General features: G+C 36.7%; 3 protein-coding genes across 5 annotated transcripts; 1 reads left to right on the top strand and 2 right to left on the bottom strand.

Moving 5' to 3' along the window:
- Positions 1 to 4,876: 4,876 nt before the first annotated feature.
- Positions 4,877 to 9,316, bottom strand: spef1 (sperm flagellar 1). 2 transcript variants are annotated; one of them, XM_027017578.2, is made up of 7 exons: positions 9,118 to 9,316; positions 7,966 to 8,077; positions 7,531 to 7,681; positions 7,395 to 7,437; positions 6,104 to 6,173; positions 5,912 to 6,008; positions 4,877 to 5,382 (listed from the first exon to the last, which is right to left on the bottom strand). In XM_027017578.2, the coding sequence occupies exons 1-7, from the start codon at positions 9,224 to 9,226 to the stop codon at positions 5,269 to 5,271; spliced, it is 696 nt and encodes a 231-aa protein (XP_026873379.1). In that variant the 5' UTR covers positions 9,227 to 9,316; the 3' UTR covers positions 4,877 to 5,268. The 2 variants fall into 2 exon arrangements, with proteins under 2 accessions (XP_026873379.1, XP_026873380.1); XM_027017579.2 differs by lacking the exon at positions 9,118 to 9,316 and adding an exon at positions 8,255 to 8,740.
- Positions 9,317 to 9,494: 178 nt separating this feature from the next.
- On the bottom strand, positions 9,495 to 16,780 carry adam8a (ADAM metallopeptidase domain 8a). Its single transcript, XM_027017635.2, has 25 exons — positions 16,688 to 16,780; positions 16,240 to 16,346; positions 15,968 to 16,041; positions 15,790 to 15,868; positions 15,626 to 15,702; positions 15,079 to 15,262; positions 14,890 to 14,952; positions 14,732 to 14,800; positions 14,450 to 14,619; positions 14,211 to 14,292; positions 13,946 to 14,088; positions 13,644 to 13,821; positions 13,381 to 13,470; positions 12,688 to 12,883; positions 12,440 to 12,527; positions 12,116 to 12,284; positions 11,882 to 11,959; positions 11,541 to 11,622; positions 11,333 to 11,447; positions 11,016 to 11,199; positions 10,893 to 10,928; positions 10,733 to 10,786; positions 10,549 to 10,620; positions 10,308 to 10,382; positions 9,495 to 10,199 (listed from the first exon to the last, which is right to left on the bottom strand). The coding sequence occupies exons 1-25, from the start codon at positions 16,737 to 16,739 to the stop codon at positions 10,155 to 10,157; spliced, it is 2,562 nt and encodes an 853-aa protein (XP_026873436.2). The 5' UTR covers positions 16,740 to 16,780; the 3' UTR covers positions 9,495 to 10,154.
- A 541-nt stretch (positions 16,781 to 17,321) lies between these two features.
- znf511 (zinc finger protein 511) lies at positions 17,322 to 20,090 on the top strand. Of its 2 annotated transcripts, none has more exons than XM_027017643.2 (6): positions 17,322 to 17,599; positions 17,818 to 17,891; positions 18,233 to 18,434; positions 19,432 to 19,553; positions 19,643 to 19,810; positions 19,927 to 20,090. In XM_027017643.2, exons 1-6 carry the CDS (start codon positions 17,402 to 17,404, stop codon positions 19,994 to 19,996), a joined length of 834 nt encoding a protein of 277 aa, XP_026873444.1. In that variant the 5' UTR covers positions 17,322 to 17,401; the 3' UTR covers positions 19,997 to 20,090. The 2 variants fall into 2 exon arrangements, with proteins under 2 accessions (XP_026873444.1, XP_026873443.1); XM_027017642.2 differs by having other exon boundaries at positions 19,640 to 19,810.
- The last annotated feature ends 46 nt before the right edge of the window (positions 20,091 to 20,136 follow it).

The following is a 20,136-nucleotide window of genomic DNA, read 5'->3' as shown; positions in this document are numbered from 1 at the left end:
CACTACCTATATGTTGTCATATTTTGGATTTTTTTTTTTTTCATCATAAATGACTAATCAATAAAACTGAATTAGTCAAAGCATTGAGTCAACAAAGCTTCTTCTTAAGACACGTGTGCTGTTGACTTTACTGCTTCCTGGATATGCCAAAACATTTCCTTCCTTACTATTCATTCACTCATAGGGAACCTGCAGGAAGCAGTTCCACCCAGAGAGAGAAATAAAAAAATCAGGACATGTATAAAATGTATACTGTAGTAAGGCCTATTAATGATCTTTGATATTAATTATAAGAAAAATTAATAAGATGTGAGTTGTCTGTGTAATAGTATTACTGAAGATCTTACTAATAAGATTCTAGGACATGAGAACAGACTTCCTACTTCTTTGAGTATACAGTATTAATGACTCCCTAGTGACAATACAGGATGCATTGCTCACTAACTTTTACTAGGTTCAGGGTTCTGGGCCAGTTTTCTTTCCATGAGTCTAGATCTAATATATGTACACTGTTAAAGCACAGGCACATAGGATTTTCAGATTAGAGTTTAATTTAATTCTTGTTATAAACCCTGCCAAAATTACCCTAGTAAAAAAAGCCTGTTTTTGTGTCTAAATGGAAAAGGGTGCATATTATGCCTATTTTGTCAACACTAATAGCATACACAAGAAAGAAAATTCCTAGATAATTCCTACATGACCTGTGGCTTCAAAATACCCCCTCAGCAATATTCTATATATGCACTGTTGTATACTCTCTTGTGTCAAGCAGTGTTCATCTTGTGTGAAGCAACCAAGTTGTTTCAGTCAGAACTAATGTCACTTTTTCTTCTCCTCCTGATAACTACAAAGACTGTGGCACCACTCCTTACACTGTCTACTACCACGTTAGGATACGTGATGACCAGTTGTTGCTATGGTTTCTGGGATATCCCGTGATCAAATTAAATTGCTGGCTGAGGACAGAACAATTGCAATTTGTGTTCAGTATGACCCATTGCCCCGCTCCCATCCCCCGGAGCGCCAGTGAAGCAGGGGGTCATGAGGAGAATGCACTCTGTAAGGACATGATATATGCTCTTCCTGCCTTCCATCAGCCAGTCTGCACTAGAAGAGTATAGCAGTCCAATCCAAGGGGATTTCTGAACAACATACCCCATGGCAAGGAAAAAAATGCTGTTGTACATGATGTGGCAAATATTAGCCACATCTTAAAAGCACTCTCTTGACTAGAGTATATATAGACAAATATCTGCATATGTGAGTTTCTGTTACAGTAAATGCATTTCTGATGTTTTGAAAATGACTTATTTTGAACTAAATATGAAGGCTTTCTGCAAAGTATTCCTCATTATAAACATGCTTTGTACAAAGTTTGTTTTTACATTCCATTTGGTCACGATTGTTTGGTCTGTGTTCAGCCCTGAGGTGAGCGAGGGAGAGCCACATTCCCCTCTAGTAGCTTTTCGCTGACACACTCACTTAGTCATACTTTCTGTGTTTGGGGAGAGGGAGTGTTTGCACTCCTCTCAGGGCTTTCAGTCGTTATCTGTGGCACAGGGATCTTTTCTTCTGATAACAGCTTTTGAGGACTGTTAGTTAAGCTGAGGCCTGTGGCGTAATCTTTTACTCTTTTTAAATTGTAAGCTTTTCCCCTGCATGTCATCAGTTTTAGAGGCCATCCCACTGACTACTCATGACCACCCATTTGTTGAAAGTAATGTCCACAATGAATTCAATACAGTGGATTCTATACTGCTGAGGATTGTAGTGTAAACATATTTTAAGTAGCATATAAATGGAATGCAAATATTTGCCAGTGACAGTAGTCAAAAGTATGTCAGTTATTATTATCTAAAAAAAACAACAAAAACCTCTGATTCTTGAGTCAGTTCCTTTTACATCAGTCCTATGTCTGGATAAGGAAAGTGTGTGTATATATATATATATATATATATATATATATATATATATATATCTCTCTTTAGGGACTGGAGAGGATGTTTCTTTAAGATGAATAAGTGTCATTTCATGAATTTGCATTTGGGACTGTATAGTGATGAGGAATGCAATACACAATAGCAGTTATTAAGTAAGAGATATGTTTATTAAATGCTTAACAGCATCATTCATCTTTACTTTTAGTTTGCAGGAGTGGTCAGCCCTTTTAATCTAAGCAGTATAACATAGCCAGAAAGCATTGATGAAGGTTTGAATGGTGACTGAGGGATTTCTACTGTTAGACCTACTGTTAGACAGAGCACATACACAAATGCATACACCTCCACACTACCGTTTAACTCTCTCTTTTTTCTGTGCCTTGGTAATGCATGGTATAGTGGGAAACCTTAAACACACTCCTTAAAATGATGTTTATTTATCTTATTCGCAGTGCTGTGCCAAAGTCTGAGGCCACTGTTAGATTGGATATTTTAGCAATGGTATAATGACCATATATAATTTTTTTTCTCTTTATTAAGATATAAAGAAAATACAGGAAATATATACACTAAATTAAAACCCCCCCCACAATTTTCAGAACAAATTGGCTTCTACAGGTAAAAGTTAGTAGTGTGACCTCCTTTGGTACTAAGCACATCTTGAACTCTTTTGGGGAGTAATCTTCTGGTATATTATACCAGGCTTCTTTTAGCACTTCCCAGAGTTCTTCTTTAGACTTAGGCTGTCTTTTCCTGCTATTGCTGAAATGTAAGAGGACATCATAGTAAATACTTAGTAGCCTACAGAAGTTGTTTTTATTATTTATTTCTGTTTTTTAATACTGCATACAAATTTCCTGTATTTTCTGGTTGTATTCTAATAAAGAGACTGAGAAATAATTATATATGGTCATTACCTTTGCTAAAACAACCAATCTAATGGTGGCCTAAGACTTGTACAGTACTGTATACTTTTTAATGTTTCTAATGTTTCTCTCTCTCCTCAGAGTCACACAGAGAATATTAGACAAAAGAAAGTTAGAGACAGCATAGTCTGACTCACCCTTTTTTCACCACTGAAAAGAAACAGATGGCTAACAAAAAGGATCAAGAATCATGATCTCACACACAACTGAAAATGGCAGATTTAATTTTTTAATTTTCTCCTTATTTTAATTCTACTATTATATCAGCGTAATTTGAGGAAACTGGGCCACAAGATGATTCTCATTCCAAGCCTTTACTTAACAGATCACTGGCTTGCCATGATGTTCTCCTCAGCCTTCCAGATAAGTAATGAATAATTCTGACACCATACCATGTAATATATGTAATACCATGCATTGCATAATCTAGATTCATCAGTAAATTGTAAAAATTCCTTAATTATAACAAATAATTATGATTGTTTTGATTTATGGTATACATTTAGACAATAAAACATTCAGAACACATATTTGACTCATCAGAAAAAAATGGGTTTATAGACCAAAAGATTTATTATAACAGGACCCTCCTCTTAGTTACATGCTACATGGCGTTATACTTATATGCTAAAAATACAACTACCCTGAGCATTTGTAGTGAAGTCCTGTTTCCTAAGATAGTGTTTGCTCACTTCTCAGAGCTACAGAGGATCTGATGCATGCTTGAGGTCGTGAGTCAGCAGGCTGTACTGGTGTGAACCAACCAGGCCCCAGTCCCATGCTCCCCTGCTTCATGCTCCTGCATTTGAGTCATCCACGCTGCCCGCTTCTTTGCTTGCTATAGCTCAGCTAAAAACACTTTATATTTGAGTTATCAGTTAGGACGGAAGTGTGTATTGTGTAATTTGCTTATTTCTTCTCTGGAATTTATTTCTGTTACATTTGGATGACCAATATCTGACATCTACTTCATTTAAACAAACAACCTACTCGTATTCTTTGCACAGAGAAAACCACAGCTAGAATGGTTGAACCAACCCATGAATTTAAAAAGGTACAGTGGCATTATGGCTAGTGTCTAATAAAAATACGCTAGATCTAGGTCTGAAATGTGAGTCCATGATAAACAGTACAATTAACTGAGAAGTAGTGGCACTTTTAATGTACTTCACCATACACTAGATCAGTGGAAAAACTCTCTGGGTTCTGGAGCTGGAGTCCTCAGCTTTTTCTGAACCAAATTAGAGACCACATCTGCATCCAGTTAAACTGTGTTAAAAAGAATGGCAATTTCCACCGTGCAAAGCCATCCTCAGTTACAGACTTGACAGTGTTGAAAAGAATAGGCAATACAGGTTATAATTTTTAAAAGCTAAAGATTAAAAATGCTGTGATTCAAAGCACTTTAGATTGCCATCTTGTATAAAAAGTGCTACACAAAAATGTACCTTGTCTTAAAGTTCTAGTCAATAACTACATGTTCACACAGGCATTTTATGAAATATGCCTGTAACAAAATGGTCACTGTGACATTGCCTGCACAGAAGGAGCAAGAGGCGAATGAAGTTCTGGAGTGTCTATTCTCCATAACAAGCTTAGACTCAAGCTAATGAAAACAAAAAGTGCTAAATAGCAAGCAGTAAGACTCAAGGTGACAGGCACAAAAGCAGCATCGCTTGTCATGCTGTAGGTTCAGCAAGGCAGGTACCCATGGGCTTCAGTAGTGAGGAGAACAAAGAGGGTGCAGTAGGAAACAGGTGTGTGTGATGATCAATATGTGGGTGACTGAGACCATAGCAGGTGTTGTGTGTGAGTTTGTGTGTGAGTGAGTGGGTGTGTCCCTCCTGCTGGGTGCTTGACACACCTTGACAATCACTATGTTTAATGAAATTCATGTAAAATATTTTTATAATATTTCTGTAATTACAGGCCCAAGTTATAGTTCAGAAACACATGTGAAATTCCATTCATTCATTGACAGTGATTTTAATAAAATATGATGTACTAAAATATTTCAATTTGGTGCTAAGCATTATTACATATCAAGTAAAATATCTGAGAATACAATAAAGTAGTACAATAAAGTTGACAATTTATGAGCAACAGTTCTTTTTTTTTATAGAAAACTACAAATTCTCATTATAAGAAAACTCTAACAATCTGAATTCTAAGAACAAACCAGGTACAGTGTGGTTATGCTTGTGCATCAAAACCAAGTTACAGTCAAAATTAATGTGAAAGAAAATGCATCACTAAATTAAGATTAAACTGCCATAGTCGATGGTAAATATTTAAATATTAGATAATTGAAATAAGGTTATAAAAGGCGTTTTTATTCCTCAGCCATTGTATGTTTTCATGCTGAGTTCACAATGTTGTGTTCCTGAATCCTCCTGAATACCTTAAACAATGTTGGTGCGTGCCTTGTACCGCTCCAAGTGCTTCATCAGGTCCTCTATGCGCAAGTCCTTCAGGTGGACCAGATGCTCCAGCCTGTTCACCTTTATCTGTAATATCTACAGACAGAACAATGAAATAAGGATCAGGACTGGTGTGTATGGACTGTTTACATCTGCCCCCATCGTAGATTATTTGGTTAAAAAATAAGACAAATCTAAAAATTCCTTAGAAATTGTCACTTCAGAAAAAAGCTCAAAGTCATTTCAGGATGACACTAACATTGTTTACGACATTATAGCTGCTACTATAAAAGGACAGTTATTCAGTGTAAAAGTAAGTTGCAGCCTGTGCCATTTTGTTATGAGGACAGTGCAATTTCCTCTTTACAGACAAGTTTCCTCTTATATCACAGAGGTTTAACATCACTTGCCATACGTCACCCTGTGTGTTTCCAAGAAGATTACTTAAGCACTGACCTCAAAGCATTTAGTCATCACTCAGTATTTGAAAATATCCATATTTTCCAAGAACATACCAAAAAGACTCTTCAAGCAACTTTAAAATTCCATGACTGAAAAGAAGCTGATAATGAAATGTATATAGATGCTGCACTTATGCACATTAACAAGCATTTTAGCACTTCACCTTTACAGTCTCCTGCAAAGCCAACAAATCTTGTTCCTTCTCCTCTAAAAGCAAGCGGAAGGCCGGATCCACATTTGGACCTGGTACCAAGAGAGCGCTGAAAATTTTAAAACATCTTGTCAATACATAGTTTGCTTTTATAACATTCAAAATTCCAACTGTCTACTCTTTAAATCTAATCTTTTATAGTACCTGGATTTCTGTGTGTTTTTTACATGGGCTGCAGTCTTCAGTGAATTCTCAATGATAACCTGGTGGTTTTCTACAAGATTCACAAAGTATATTTGGGATTAGAATGAAGAAAACACCACAAATTCATGCTTTTAAACAAGCTTCAATTAATGAAAACATATAAGCAATCCAAAATAAATAATGAAATAAAACAAAACAAGACTTGAGTAAACTTAAAATCAGCAAAGAATCTGTCAATATTTACCTTTTTGCTTAATCAAAATTGTCTAATTTAGATTAAAAATATAAGTTACTGCAATTCACTGTTAGTGTACCTCCTAACAAAGAGTGCTCTCTTTCTCTTTCTCTAGGCACTGAAAAATACCCTAACAATATACTGCAAAATGGTTTACCTACATTTGAACTCACATAGCCTTTGTGATCCCACAGTAATAATGATGTTTTTGCTTTGTGCTAGCAACAGCATTAAGCCATGTGCAGAGTCTGTCAAAAGTGATAAAGGCCATCTGGTTAAAAGAGCTGATATGAAGAGTTCTTTTCTTAAAAGAAAAGAATGAGTTGACCTGGGTTGACCTCACTGAGGAGAAGTGACCTCAGTTAAGGCCAGATGAAGATGAGGTACAAGAAACTGAGGGCTGAGAAACTTGATTAATTTCAAGAAATGGAGAAAGCCCAGAAAAGTCTATAGTGCTGCTGGCATATCTCCACAAATTCCCCGTTTGTTTGTAATGGATTCTAATATGCTTAGTGTCCCCCATAAATCTGTGAGGATAAACCACTGTAACTATTGTACTAGTTTCAGAAATAAAGACTACCCACAATGCTGATGTCAGACCTACACCAAATTATGCAAAAAAAGATGCATATTTTACTCAAAGAAAAAAAAATAAAGAGGAAAAACATAAACTACATAAATCAATTCAAAACAATCAGCAAAAAAAATTGTACATGCCCAAGGCTTACACCTTTTTTCTTAAAAAACTATTCGTGTTTGCCTCAAAAACACAAGAAACAATATGAACTCAATGGCACACAGTGCTGTTGCTTTGGTCAAAGTGCAACAAAGTAATGTGACAGTGAGGTCATTTTGACCACAGGAACCATCAGCATTTTATTTCTCTAACAATTCTGATTTATTACAGCCTGCTGCTCTTCAGTGGAACAGAGGGAATGTGCAAGCAGAAGAAATGCAAGATCAAGAATATTTACCGCACTGCGGTGGACTTGAATGACTGTTATGAATTTACCACATAAAGTTCAACACACTACACAGACTTAAAATCAGACCTACCTGTGTGTGATTTGTCATTTATGGTGCTGTAGTATTCTAAAACCTACAATAAATTGAGATTGGAAAATGATAGATTATTTATCTATTTACTCATGTCAAATATGTCACAGAGACATATACTGTTGCAGAAACTAACCTCTATGCCATTTGAAACTCCTCCTTTTCGCTTGTCCTCTAATCTCTCTCTGAGTGCCCACAGCACTGGCTCAATGATGCCTGGGGAGCTTAGCACTATCTTCTTCACTGTGTCTTCTGGTACATGGAAATTTAGTTTGGAGAAAACCTTCCTGAAATTACAACACAATTAAAATTCAGTGTTCAAATTTCATTACTCGCATATAATGACCATAGCAGCAAACAGTTGCTTTTATTGGGTCAATAGACCACTGAAAGAAAAAAAAAAGTTTTGTAAGGAAAATGAATAGTCTGAATGAATAACTGGAAATGCATTGACTTAGAACAGGCATAAGGTCCAATCCTAATGACCATTCTCACTAATTTTCTTGGGTCCCATATTCAAATTAGTGAATAGGTACTGCCTTCTGCGTGGCAGACAAATACACTTTCTTGCCTGTTCAGAGTGATCCAGTTACTCAGCTTCTGCTGAGTGGAGTGTGCAGATGTGTAGTTATGTAGCTCCACCAACTTGGGAAAGAAGTGCTTCACAACTTCAGCAGTCATAACTAAAGATATAAAATGCATCATAATGCAGATTTTCATCACCTGATGGCTGTTTTGGTAGTAATCTTCTTTCAAGTTAACTGTAATCTTTTTTAGTCAAAACACAGAGGTAAAAACTGATTTTCCTTCTCCTGCGTATAAGACAATATGACAGGAATGCCAATCAAAAACGGACATACCAGTGTTAAATGAGATGTTAAACTCCCTTTTATCTTCAGGGCAGTTAGTCTTCTTTGAATGCAGCTACACATATTTAAAACTAATTGTAGCCAAACTGGATTGTTTTCAGCCACACATTCACAACAGGTGTAGTGGCCTTTATTTGAACTGAAGGTGCCGTTTAAAACTGACTGTAGTTACCAGATGTTTCCAGAAAGAAGCCACATCATACCTGTATCATGTTTAATGTTCACTTATTCCTGTTAGTGACTCTTTATTATCACCTTTTCTCCTTACACCATTTAATTCTTTAAAATATGTTGTCACACTTTTGGACACTTCTAACACATGTTTGGCTGTTGCTATGTCTGGCACACCTAGAATTTGGGCAAATATGCATCCATTGTCTTTCTTCTTTCTAATTTCTTAGGTGCCGTATGGAATGAATGTTATGATTTAAACTTTACTTTTTCAAATATAAACCGTTTCTTCCTACAAATTCAGAAGCACTTTGCTTGCACAGCTGATGAAGGACCCATGTCTGAAATGTCCTGTTTCTCTGGAAATCTTGTGTACACCAGAACCCAATTGAATTAATATTATGACTTAAACATCTACTTTTCAAATATGAACTGGCTCCTACTACTAATAGCTAATTCAGAAGCACTTTGCTTGCACAACTGATGAAGGACATCTGTCCGAATCGTTCTGCTGTTTTTTAGCCCAGAATTCATCTCGTTAGCACCTCGATAGCTAGTTAGACAGCGCAACCGTATAGTTATTGCAACTGTATGGTAAATAACCTAGCTAGCCAAGATAGCAACTCTCTAGCTGTCTAAGCTAAATATCTAACGCTACCTAGCTATCTAGATAGATGAGTTACCTCCGTCACTGAAGTCACGTGTTATATTTCTTTTAGGTCTAGAGAGCTTTATTTTGTCAATCCAAGCGTAGAGGTCTTGCAGCGCTTCTTCGTTTAAGTCGTTATTCATAATGAGAAGCACTTTTCCAACATTAAAAGGTGAGGCATATAGCTACCTAGCTGGCTAGCTGTGATTATAGTCCTACGCTTCGGTTTTGCACGCGTCGGGTTCTTTGTATCGTTTCTAGGCAACCGGAATACGGCACGTGACAATATCCGATTCGTTTAAAATCCAAATGGCTATATAAAATATCTCTAACTATAAACTAAAATATTAGCCATGTTTTCCAGCTTTCTGAAATCTAGTATATTCAAATATGGACACTCGGACAACACTCTGATAACAAAAACTCATTCATTTACTTGTTCTTAAGACAAAGTTAACATATTATTTAAATTACGAAGTATTTTAAATTCCAGCAAGTAAATAATGTTTTCAGACAATCAGTCCATATGAGAACATTTTAGTAGACAAAATTGCCAGCGTTTGATTGCCTTTTTCTGAGTGCAAAAAATGAAAGGGCAACTAAAAACAAGCAATACATTAAAAATAACCACCTTAGAAAGTAATAATGGCCTAACTTTTGTCCTCTGGCACATTCCCAGGATTTAGAGTGTAATTCACTCTAAATTACAGTGTTACAAACTCTGAATAAAATTTGTGTTTTTATATTCTTGACTGGCTCGATAAAACAGAAGTTACAGTTACATCCATTACGAAACAACATTGCATAACATTGTACTAAAACACAAATTCAGAACAAAGGAAGTAAGTAATTCATAAGTGCACATAAACCAAAGGTTTTCTTGGATATAACCCTTCAAACCCATCAAACTCATCTCCTTCAAACCCATCATGTTACTCAGTTCCAAAGTGGAGACAAAGGTTAATCTGAAGAATCTTTAAAGCTTTGGCTCCTGCAGAGGCATTAAGATTGTTCACAAAGCAGCTCTTGAAGCTCTGAGTGACTCAGAGTAAGTCATCTGCTTCTCATCATCTAGATGTAAGGGGGTTTCAGAGGAACCTTTGGGACTGCCATTGCCTATTGTGCACAAAAGGGCATCAAAGCATTTACATTTTAGACCAAAGATTCAGAAATATTGTCAGCATCCAACAAAATGAAAGCCAGACAGTCTTTTTTGTAGCTTACCTGAGATGGTTTCCATGCTGGCTGTTTCCCTGATGGTTTTGCTGGAGGTACTGGAGGTGATTTTGGATTATTCACCTACAGGAGTGAATAAAGAAGGTAAAAAAAAAAAGTTCATAGCAAAAGGTAGCATCACCATATAGAGGCAAAGAAAGAGAACAACAAGACTATTAATTAAGTTTGGCATATGTTTTTTTGTGGGTTACTAATACAGCAATGAAATATATTGTGATTTATGACTTACTGATTTGGACATCAGTGGAGGTAAAGGTCTTGATGGAGGTAGTGGTTTAGAAGGTGGAAGCAAAGGCTTTGCCTGAATTCAGCAGAAGTTATAAAAAGAGTATCCTTAATAAACTCACAACAACTACATCAACTAGACAAAGTTAACACGTAAGTATCGTATTGTAAATAACCATTGAACTCACCTGAATTAAACTAATGCTTGGAACATTAGGGCGTACCATGCAAGGTCTCACAATCTAAAATAATGTAAAGCATAAGATAAAATTAATATGGATAAATCATAATTTGTATTGCTTCAACCAGTCAAAATACAATGAACAAACAAACAAACAAATAAATTACTTGTTCCATCCTGCATTGAGCTGCTACTGTAGGAGGCTGTGTGCAAGAGTTAAGACAAAATTAGCATTCTAGAATTTAGGCTGTGTATATACATTTAGCTCAAAGGCTGATAAATGATCAGACCTCTGGTGCTGGTCTGTTAGGTGCAGTGGGGCGAAACAGGGGCTTGCAGGCCTGTGTTGTTGTTGATTCCAAAAAAGTGGGATGGCTGACACGTGGTGGTCCAGACCTGGGACTGTTATTTGCACTGCCTGTCTGAAATACTGGGTTGGACTGACCCGAGTTGATGTCCTTTTCTTTAAAGGACCTTTTTGGGAGGATAAACATACATATAAAATTTGCATTACAGGTACAAGACAGATTATATAACAATGTATTATTAAGCAACTGATATTTAATGATTTAATGATTATTTCTAGAATGCATTCTGGAATCCTAACCTTTTCTTGGGGAATGTACTTCGGGTTCTGCAACATGCCAATGCTGCAATAACTATAATAATCAGCAGTAGGATGGCTATGGAGGTAGTCACACCAATAACAACAGCATCTTTCTCTGTCAGTCACAATCACACGAAAGATAAATAAGATACCACAGATACCACTAATTTCACAAATATGGTGAATGGTTAGGTTGTAGTTGTCTTACTGTTTAGTTCTGACAGTTTCACATCACAGTAGGGGGGAGCCCAGCCTGGATCACAATGGCACTGCCTCTCATGATTACACACCTGAGATTAAAATGATACAGTCAAATACAAAGAAAACTCCATTGGCCATCAGATTACACCTGCTAAATACTATGAACAACTTGAAAAGGACAGTTTGAAGGAGCTTCTCAAAAGGATTATTTGCAAAATACAGTTTAAATGACTAACATAAATCTTGGTGAAACATTGACTTTTCTGTTTAAAGAATCCTCACAATGCATAATTTTATTTCATTTGAAATAAATAACAGAAGTTATTTGTAGTCAGAAGTATTTTGTACCCCATGGTTATTGCATTTTGCAGAGCAGTTCTTTGTTCCATAGATGCCTATGTCCTGACAAAAACTGTTGTAACACACCTGTTGACAAATAAAACTGTTGTAACACACCTGTTGATAAATACAATTTTGACAAATAAAGCCCTCCTAATTAAGAAAACATAATTGCAGTGGAGAAAAATAAAATAATTCCATCACTTGAAAATTCTGAATGTTTTACAGACTTTGTTCACTAACCTTGTTTGTCCCACATTTGGTACCTGTTGGCACCATCCCTATCTCTTCTGTGCTGGAAGGCTTCACAGCCAAATAGCATTCTCTCATACCCATGGACTGCATATATTTTGTTTGGGTTATTGGAAATTCATTTCCACCCGAGCAATATATTTTCCCACATTTGATGTGCCTAGATACAATAAGATCACTGTTATTCTGAAAATAAGTCATATTTAAAGTCTTTTTTCTATGTCTGTTGGTTAGACTTTTTCCCTAATTTCATCACATTTTGCAATTAATTTCGCACATAATTTCACAAATATTAAAGTCAGAATATAAACTTACTGTTCTGCACACTTGCCATATTTGGGCCTTGAACAACTTTGATCAAAAGCATTGAGCTCAAAGCAAGCATTACTATCTACATCAGCATCTACAAAATGAACAGAATTAAATCTAAATGATTTGTCATTTGACACTACCAAGAAGAAAGCTACATTGCCAAATATAGACAAATTGGCAAAGAAAATATAACAATTATATAAGGATATTGTACAAAAGAAAATGTTTTTATCTGTCTGAAACACCATTACCTGGACCCCACAGCTTCTGGCAGTGCTCTGTATGAGTCGGACACTGGCCATTATAGCAGTAGCCCTGATTGGAGTTGCAAGGAAGCCCATTCATCTTGTATTCATCTTTGGGGCAGTATGCAGACTCTCCAGTGCAAAAATCATCCAGGTCACAGTCATGAGCACTGCGTCTACACAGACTCCCTGCTTTCTTAAGCTGGAGGCAGGTTTAACAAAGGGGGAAAAAAAACACACTTATTAACTTCTAAGCAGCTATTAGTGCAGCATGTGTTTGGAGTCTTGAATAAAAAAGCATATATTTCAGTACCAATTACATTTCTGACATCATAAATCAAAAGGATCTATACTTCCACCTTAGGTTTCTGAGTAGCAGACAAACTGCTTTCACTGATCTCTTAAACGCAAACAATATGCCTCAGAAAAAAAATTGTTAGTAGTGTTAGTAGTTTAATTTTAAACTAAAATATCTAAATAGTGAATATGCAGACCCCAAAGCAGAACTCTCTGCCAAACATGTCTTTGCTAGATAGAACCAATTAGACTTCACTCTAGTGAAACTGGTCTATTCCAAGGTCTCTGCTGCACTAAAGAGAGCTCTAACTGAGACAGTCCCTTGACTCAGCATCTCAGCATCTTCTGAAACAGTTCTATGTGTGCACTGGGTACACTGGAGTGAGGACTGGCTGTCATTACCTGGCAGTTGTGGCAACACTCTCCATGTGCACACTGTGAACCCTCTGTGAGTCTGCATGTGGTGGCATTACAGCAAGGGTTCTTGCATTCCTATATTTATTTAACGACATGGGATTAAAGACTGATTTTTATAAATGAAACATTTAACCGTATAATACATGTTGATAGACAGAGCACCATCATGCATACATCTCTCTGGCATACATAGTAAACATAAATGACAGTTGTTTTAACAGTGAACCACTCTGAATAGCAGATCTTACCTCTACTGTACCACAGTCACACTCCTCGCCTTTCTCCACGAAGGCATTACCACACACTGGACCCCCATACAGTGCATCATCATTTGGTAAATCCAGCAGGCAGCTAACATCATAGTTCTGCAAAAATGTCTCCAAAGCTACTTTACTACAGCTACTGAAGGCCTTAGGATAAACAATTCTGTGGGAACAATGTGAAAGACAAATGACAGCCAGAACAAAGAAGTGATAACCGTGATCAATCTGGGGTTATAAATTAAATTTACAACACTTTAGAGTTGGTGTGACCAAATCTTGCATCTCACCCAATACTGTCTTCCATGACGCAGCCCTGGTCTTGCGATGTTGTTGGACAGACACATTTTGTCATATCATGTGACATGCCCAAGTTATGGCCCATTTCATGGGCTATGGTCGAGGCCACACCAATAGAATTGTCACTATGGTCCTGAGGAAAGGACAATATTTGTAACAGTCCTGATATAGCTGTAAAAATATAACATCTTTAATTTAAACTACTGTTGGTCCAGTGCTGAGGGTTGATGCTATATTTGAATACACAAGACAAACCTCATTCACAGCTCCAGAGTTGTGAGAGCACATAACAGATACAGGAGCCAAGCCAACAGTTGAGCCCTCAAAATCCACTGCACTATATGAGTTGAAAGGGAGAAAAGAAATGAGATAATTCTGAACATCATACAAATACTCACTGCATCCTTATAATAATTATAACAGCTTGACAGAACCACAAATCACTTTACATACATCCGATGGATATCTATCTCCAAACAATATCATTTACTTACGTAACAAACTGTGCATTATCATGCTTCTTTCTTTTCAGGAGATCATCGTTACGCCACTTTAAAAATCTGTCCAGGGTTGTGCTGGGCTGAGAGCTGACCTCAATTTGGTCTCCATTGGTCCAGACTTCGAGTCCCACCAACATGATACGGATGTTTAGAGGACGATAAAGCTGCAAGCAAAGTGTTGGAAAGTGCTATATGTCCAGAAGCTACACATTATCAGAATAATTTTTGTATTATAGTGTCAAACAACACTTAATGTATTTTGATGAGATGAAATACCTTGTCCACATGATTAGCAATTTCCATCATTCTCTTCTCTATTCTCACCAAGTTTCCAATTTTCTTAAACTAAAATATATAATTTTGTCAGTAGCTTTTCAAAAGATAAAACATCCAAAACAAAGGCCAGAAAAGCTTTCATACATTAAAAAACTTACTAATTTATGATCAGCCACCAAAACCAATTCAACAAATCGTTGCCCTCCAATGCCTTTATTTTTCTAGGGGACATGTACAATAGTAAAATAAGGTTAGGTTTGCACAACTAGAGAGACCGTTGCTAAACAGACTAACTATTATTGCAGCTGAAATTCAGCAAGGGCACACAGTAAAAAAACTAAAAGTACCATGTTTCCACTTTTATATAGTCCAGCAAACCTGGGCCCCAGATAATTGACTGTGTCATTGATGTATCCAGCAGCTGCTCTTTTAGTCTGCAGGTGCTCTTGTTTGTAAAGCGCATGGTCCCCTTTCACAGACTCCTCCAGTGGCTCGATCAGGTAAACCTGATTCTCTGCTCTCAGAAACCCACTGTAAAATATGAGCACCATACCCATTACATTAAAAAGAAGAGGAATTTTTGTAACTCAATCTTAAGGTGGCAAGGTTACTGAGGTCCACATATACTCACCATATACAAAGTGTATTCATTTTAACATACAGTTTAATGGAGCCTGTGGCATAGGTTTCATTTCAACTTTGAGGGGACATACTGCTCAGACCCAACTGACCCAACTGATATGAAGAGTCTTTTTTGTTAAATACAACAAACACAGGGCCCCCCCCACCCCCCAACCCTACCCTACCCTACCCATATAACGTAAACACCTCAAGCATTATTATTTGTATTTCACAGAATTTGCAGCCTACCCATCATAACATTCTTTTCCTTACCGTATTCCAGAGCACAGACCAACACTGACTGAGGAGTCCTTTACATTTTGAATATGTCCCTGATAGTAGCAGTGGTCCTGCAGTGCGCAAAGTAGATAAGTCAGAAACATTAAAACTATTCATAAAGGTTCATAAAGGTTTTATTATAACCTGAACTGACTTACCAATTTAGATGGCAGCGTAGTCACCTTCATGCCATTTTTTGTGTAGTGAGTCAGAGTATAATTCTTCCCTAAAAGCTCCCTAAAGTGAAGACAAAGCATAACATGTAAAATGAAATGAAGGTCGAACTTTTGAACCTCGTTCAATAATAATGTTCTTAAAATGAGTAATAGACCTCACCTATTCTTCTCCAGATATATTGTTATGTTTTTCCCATCAACAACCAAGGCAAATTCAGTTCTGTCAGGATATTTCTATTGACATAAGATTTTATGACTTTAAAATCACATTTTTCAAAAAGGCCCAGTAACCTCCAGTTTGCAGTTAAAATTATATTTTCACGCTTTTTAACGCTAGAATATGTTTAGATCATCAAACTTTAATAATTAATTAATAATTTTAAAAAGCAGAAACTTCATTTGCTATTGAAGAAAAGACAAAAATGATCGAACCTGTTGGGAAGTAACACTCCTTTCCATTCGACCTTTTAAATTCTGTAGTCGCACAACATCATAGTGCTTGACATGGGCTAATTGTCTATTTGCAGCAACAGAAAACTCTGTACAAATGAATAGTTATTTTTTATAATTATTTTGTAGATTTTTTGTATTTTGTTTAGACCCAAATCATCTGTCCAGCAACATGTTCACGGCACACACTGTAACAGATGATTTGCCTTTTTAAGTGTTCGAGATGCGTTAAATTAACTTCAAACAATACGACATCAGTACAAAAAGCTATTATGTATTATGTTAAATGTTTTAAATTCATGTCAAAATCTTACGGAAGTCCAAACACGTTATTAAAATAAAACGGCTCAAAGCAAAATAAATTACTTCTGTGTCACATAAATTAATCACCATTGAAGTTCTCAGAAATCATTCTCATCTTTACACTCACCACAAAATGAAACGTAAGAAATCAGTGATAAAAATAATCCAGTATAGAGCATGGTTATTTTATTATAACGCTTCGCTGCTCAGTGAAAAGCACCGGAGCACGGTCACACTTCTTTAATAGACTGAGAAGGGCTCCGCCTCTGTCATATTCTGAGAATTAGCATGAACAGACTTCATCCGGTGACATCAAGAACTAAACTTGCGGAAGTTAACGGACAAGTCAAAGGGATCTTAATAATTACAATAATATCTCCAAATGTTATCTCAATTCCGAGTGATGCAGATGACACTGTTCTGATACAGTATTCGATACAGTATTCTGATTCTACACTTATTCAATGTACCATACTAACAAGGATAGAAAAGACTATAGATATGGCGTATCTAACAAAAAGAGTAAAAGAATCCCAAACACAATCTTTAATAGAATAGATTGCGGCGCGCATCTTAACCGCCACCTTGTGGCCTTACTTTGGAGGTACATCATAATTCTTGGACTTTGCTGCCATCTTGTGGCCTTACTTTGGAGGTACATCATAATTCTTTCACCGGGCAAGACGCCAGATTACGCGCGGGGACATCGATTGGAATGACGTTTTAAATACGTATAAGGAAGTCGCTGTGTATGTGTTTGAACGCAAGCATTATTTGTGTTTAGACCGATAGAAAGCTAAGCTAAGCTAGTTAGCTGTTAACTAACAAGAAGTTGGTCACTATGTCTGATTTGATTAAACTTTTAGATGGAGGTGATGAACCCAGAATCGGTATTTATACCATACCTGTCTTCAAAACATCCAACGAAATCAAGCCTCATCATTTAGCTAGGGGAGGCGATGGGATTGAAGAAAATATCTCTCCGTTCACTTTTACACCTCAAAGAATTCGTTTAGACAAAGATGATGAATCGTTTGAAGTATGTTTTTCTCTTTTTATCTTAGATTCATTGTAGCTTATCGTATAAGTAATAGCACCAAACCCTATTTGGAGACCCTCGTAGTAGCCAAGTACTTTGCGCTACAACAGGATATGATACGGTTAACAGACATAAAAATGAAATATTGAATGAAGTTGGTGTGAAGTGTTTGGCTACACAACCTAATCCTACCCCACCCCGTCCCACCCCGTTATCAGGATGGCGATGTGCATCGGCATTTGTACTTGCAGGATCTCGCAGCAACTCTTGCAGAAGATTTCCAGGCACCAAAGTGAGTTTTTATTACGAACACACAGGCTTAAAAATGACGTAATAGTCTGTGCGTTTCAGAAGGTGAAATGCTGATGCATGTCAGTGTCCTTCCACAACGTAATTTTAAAGGAATTCGTTTTTACCGGCGGACAGCTGTATCGCAGTTCCATCAGTGTTTTTTTTTTTCTGTAATGTCAAAGAGAATTTTTTTTTTATTATTGTAAATTTTGCTTATAAGTGAGCAGAATTTATAGGCCTAATCCTGACTCAGGAGCACCTTTGATAGGCCTTTTTACTGGTGAGGGTTTTAATACATTGTTGGCATGGCAGTGACATCATGTTTCTGTAACTCTGTTGCAGAGTTTCAGAGTTCAAGTGTCATATTGCAGGCTGCAGGCAGTTATTTGACACTCTTGAAGGATATGAACACCATTACAATTCACTCCATCGTCACGTATGCTCCAGCTGCAAGCGTTCCTTTCCATCAAACCATTTGCTGGATATACACATACTGGAATGGCACGACGCTCTCTTTCAGGTCATGGCAGAGAAACAATGCATGGTAATGTCTACTTTTATGATCTTTGAAGTCAAAGCGTTATTGCCGTAGTTACTTTTGTACATCTGAATTATTTTGGCATTTTTGGCGCTAGGCTGAAAGCATCACATGAATGAGTTAAACATATCCTGATCCCAAGATGTATTTAAGGCCTGCACAGCAAAATGCTCAGTGCTTCTAGAACACCTACATTATACAACACCTGCATTTCAGTAAATTAACACTGTACAAGTTGATACAGCAATTGAGATTTTGCTGTTTGATTGAGGCTAGACTTCCTTGGAAATATGTATATAGCTGCCTCTTATCCACAGCAGCTAATCACAATTATTAATTGACATGAACTAATCTGAGCATCTATGGAAAATATGCTATATGTTAGTTGACACGCCCCAAGATTGTAAACCAAATATTTTCTTTTTTACATTTGTTACTTATGCTGTTGACTGCACAACATGGCAACATATCTGAATGTGGTCAGTTTTTCAGTTTTCTCACTGAGACATATAACAGAGAAACCGCCTGTTCTACAATTAGCAACTGTTCAGATGAATATGATATGTGAAAATCACATGCATATGAAATGACCATCATATATTAGAGAATCCCAATTTCTCTGTATAATTATCCTTTTGAACTTTTAATGTATTTTTTTAGATCAGCATGAATACCATGCAATACAGAATACACAGAATATATATCATAATTTGTGAAGGTGGATGTAAACTGTTAGGCTGTGTCTTTTTGTAAGTTTGTAAGTGTGTGTGTGTGTGTGTGTGTGTGTGTGTGTGTGTGTGTGTGTGTGTGTGTGTGTGTGTGTGTCACCACTTTTTTTCTGTTGAATGTAACTGTGTAGTTCCCATATATTGGGTTTTAATATCTTGATTGTTGGAGACTTATTTAATGTAGACTGCTCTTATGCACATAACAAATTAAAACAATTCCGATTTGTTAAACATCAAATCTCTTGATATCTGGTTAATGAAATATTGCATTTCAGTATCAGTGTTTGGTTGAGGGATGTGGACTAAAATTCAGAACCAGCAAAGAGAGGAAAGATCATCTCATCAAAACTCACAGCTATCCATCAGACTTCAGATTTGACAAATCAAAGAATAAAAGGTGTGACACAACTGAAATATTGAATCAATTGTAAAATTGCTGAAAATTATCATTAGTGTTAATATGTGTGTAAATCTGTTATTTAGCAGAATAAAAGAGAAGACTCCTCAGCAAAAGGACGTGTGCATGGTGGATCCTAGCAGTGTGCTTAGTGGAGAACTAGAGAATAGTAACTCAATGGACATTTCTCTTCCCCAAATGTCGGAAAATAAGGAGCTGGTGCTTCCCAAACAACAAAAGCCACATTATTCATATAAGTGAGTTTTGGTTGTGTTGTTTTGTTTTTCTCAGGCTTATCTATTTAAATGTCATTGTTGTCTGATGGTCTCTCATTCCCTTTTCTTTTTAAATGTCTCTTATCATTTTTCCCCAGGGTGCCATCCTCAGTTTGCTTTGGCCAAGGCTCAGTCAGAGGCTTCAGAGGTGGTAGGAGGAAGAAGTAGGCGAAGTCTTTTATTTGTTACACAGTTATTCTATAACTCTATGCCTATTGTGGAGGCAGTGTATTTTCAATAAAAATGGAAGAATTTAAAATTACTATCCTCTCGTCTTTCCTTAATATTAGTCTTAATATAATATAGTT

This window comes from Electrophorus electricus, chromosome 11 (genome assembly GCF_013358815.1).
Source record: "Electrophorus electricus isolate fEleEle1 chromosome 11, fEleEle1.pri, whole genome shotgun sequence".
Classification (NCBI taxonomy): domain Eukaryota; kingdom Metazoa; phylum Chordata; class Actinopteri; order Gymnotiformes; family Gymnotidae; genus Electrophorus; species Electrophorus electricus.
This window is presented reverse-complemented; position numbering and strand designations above follow the sequence as displayed.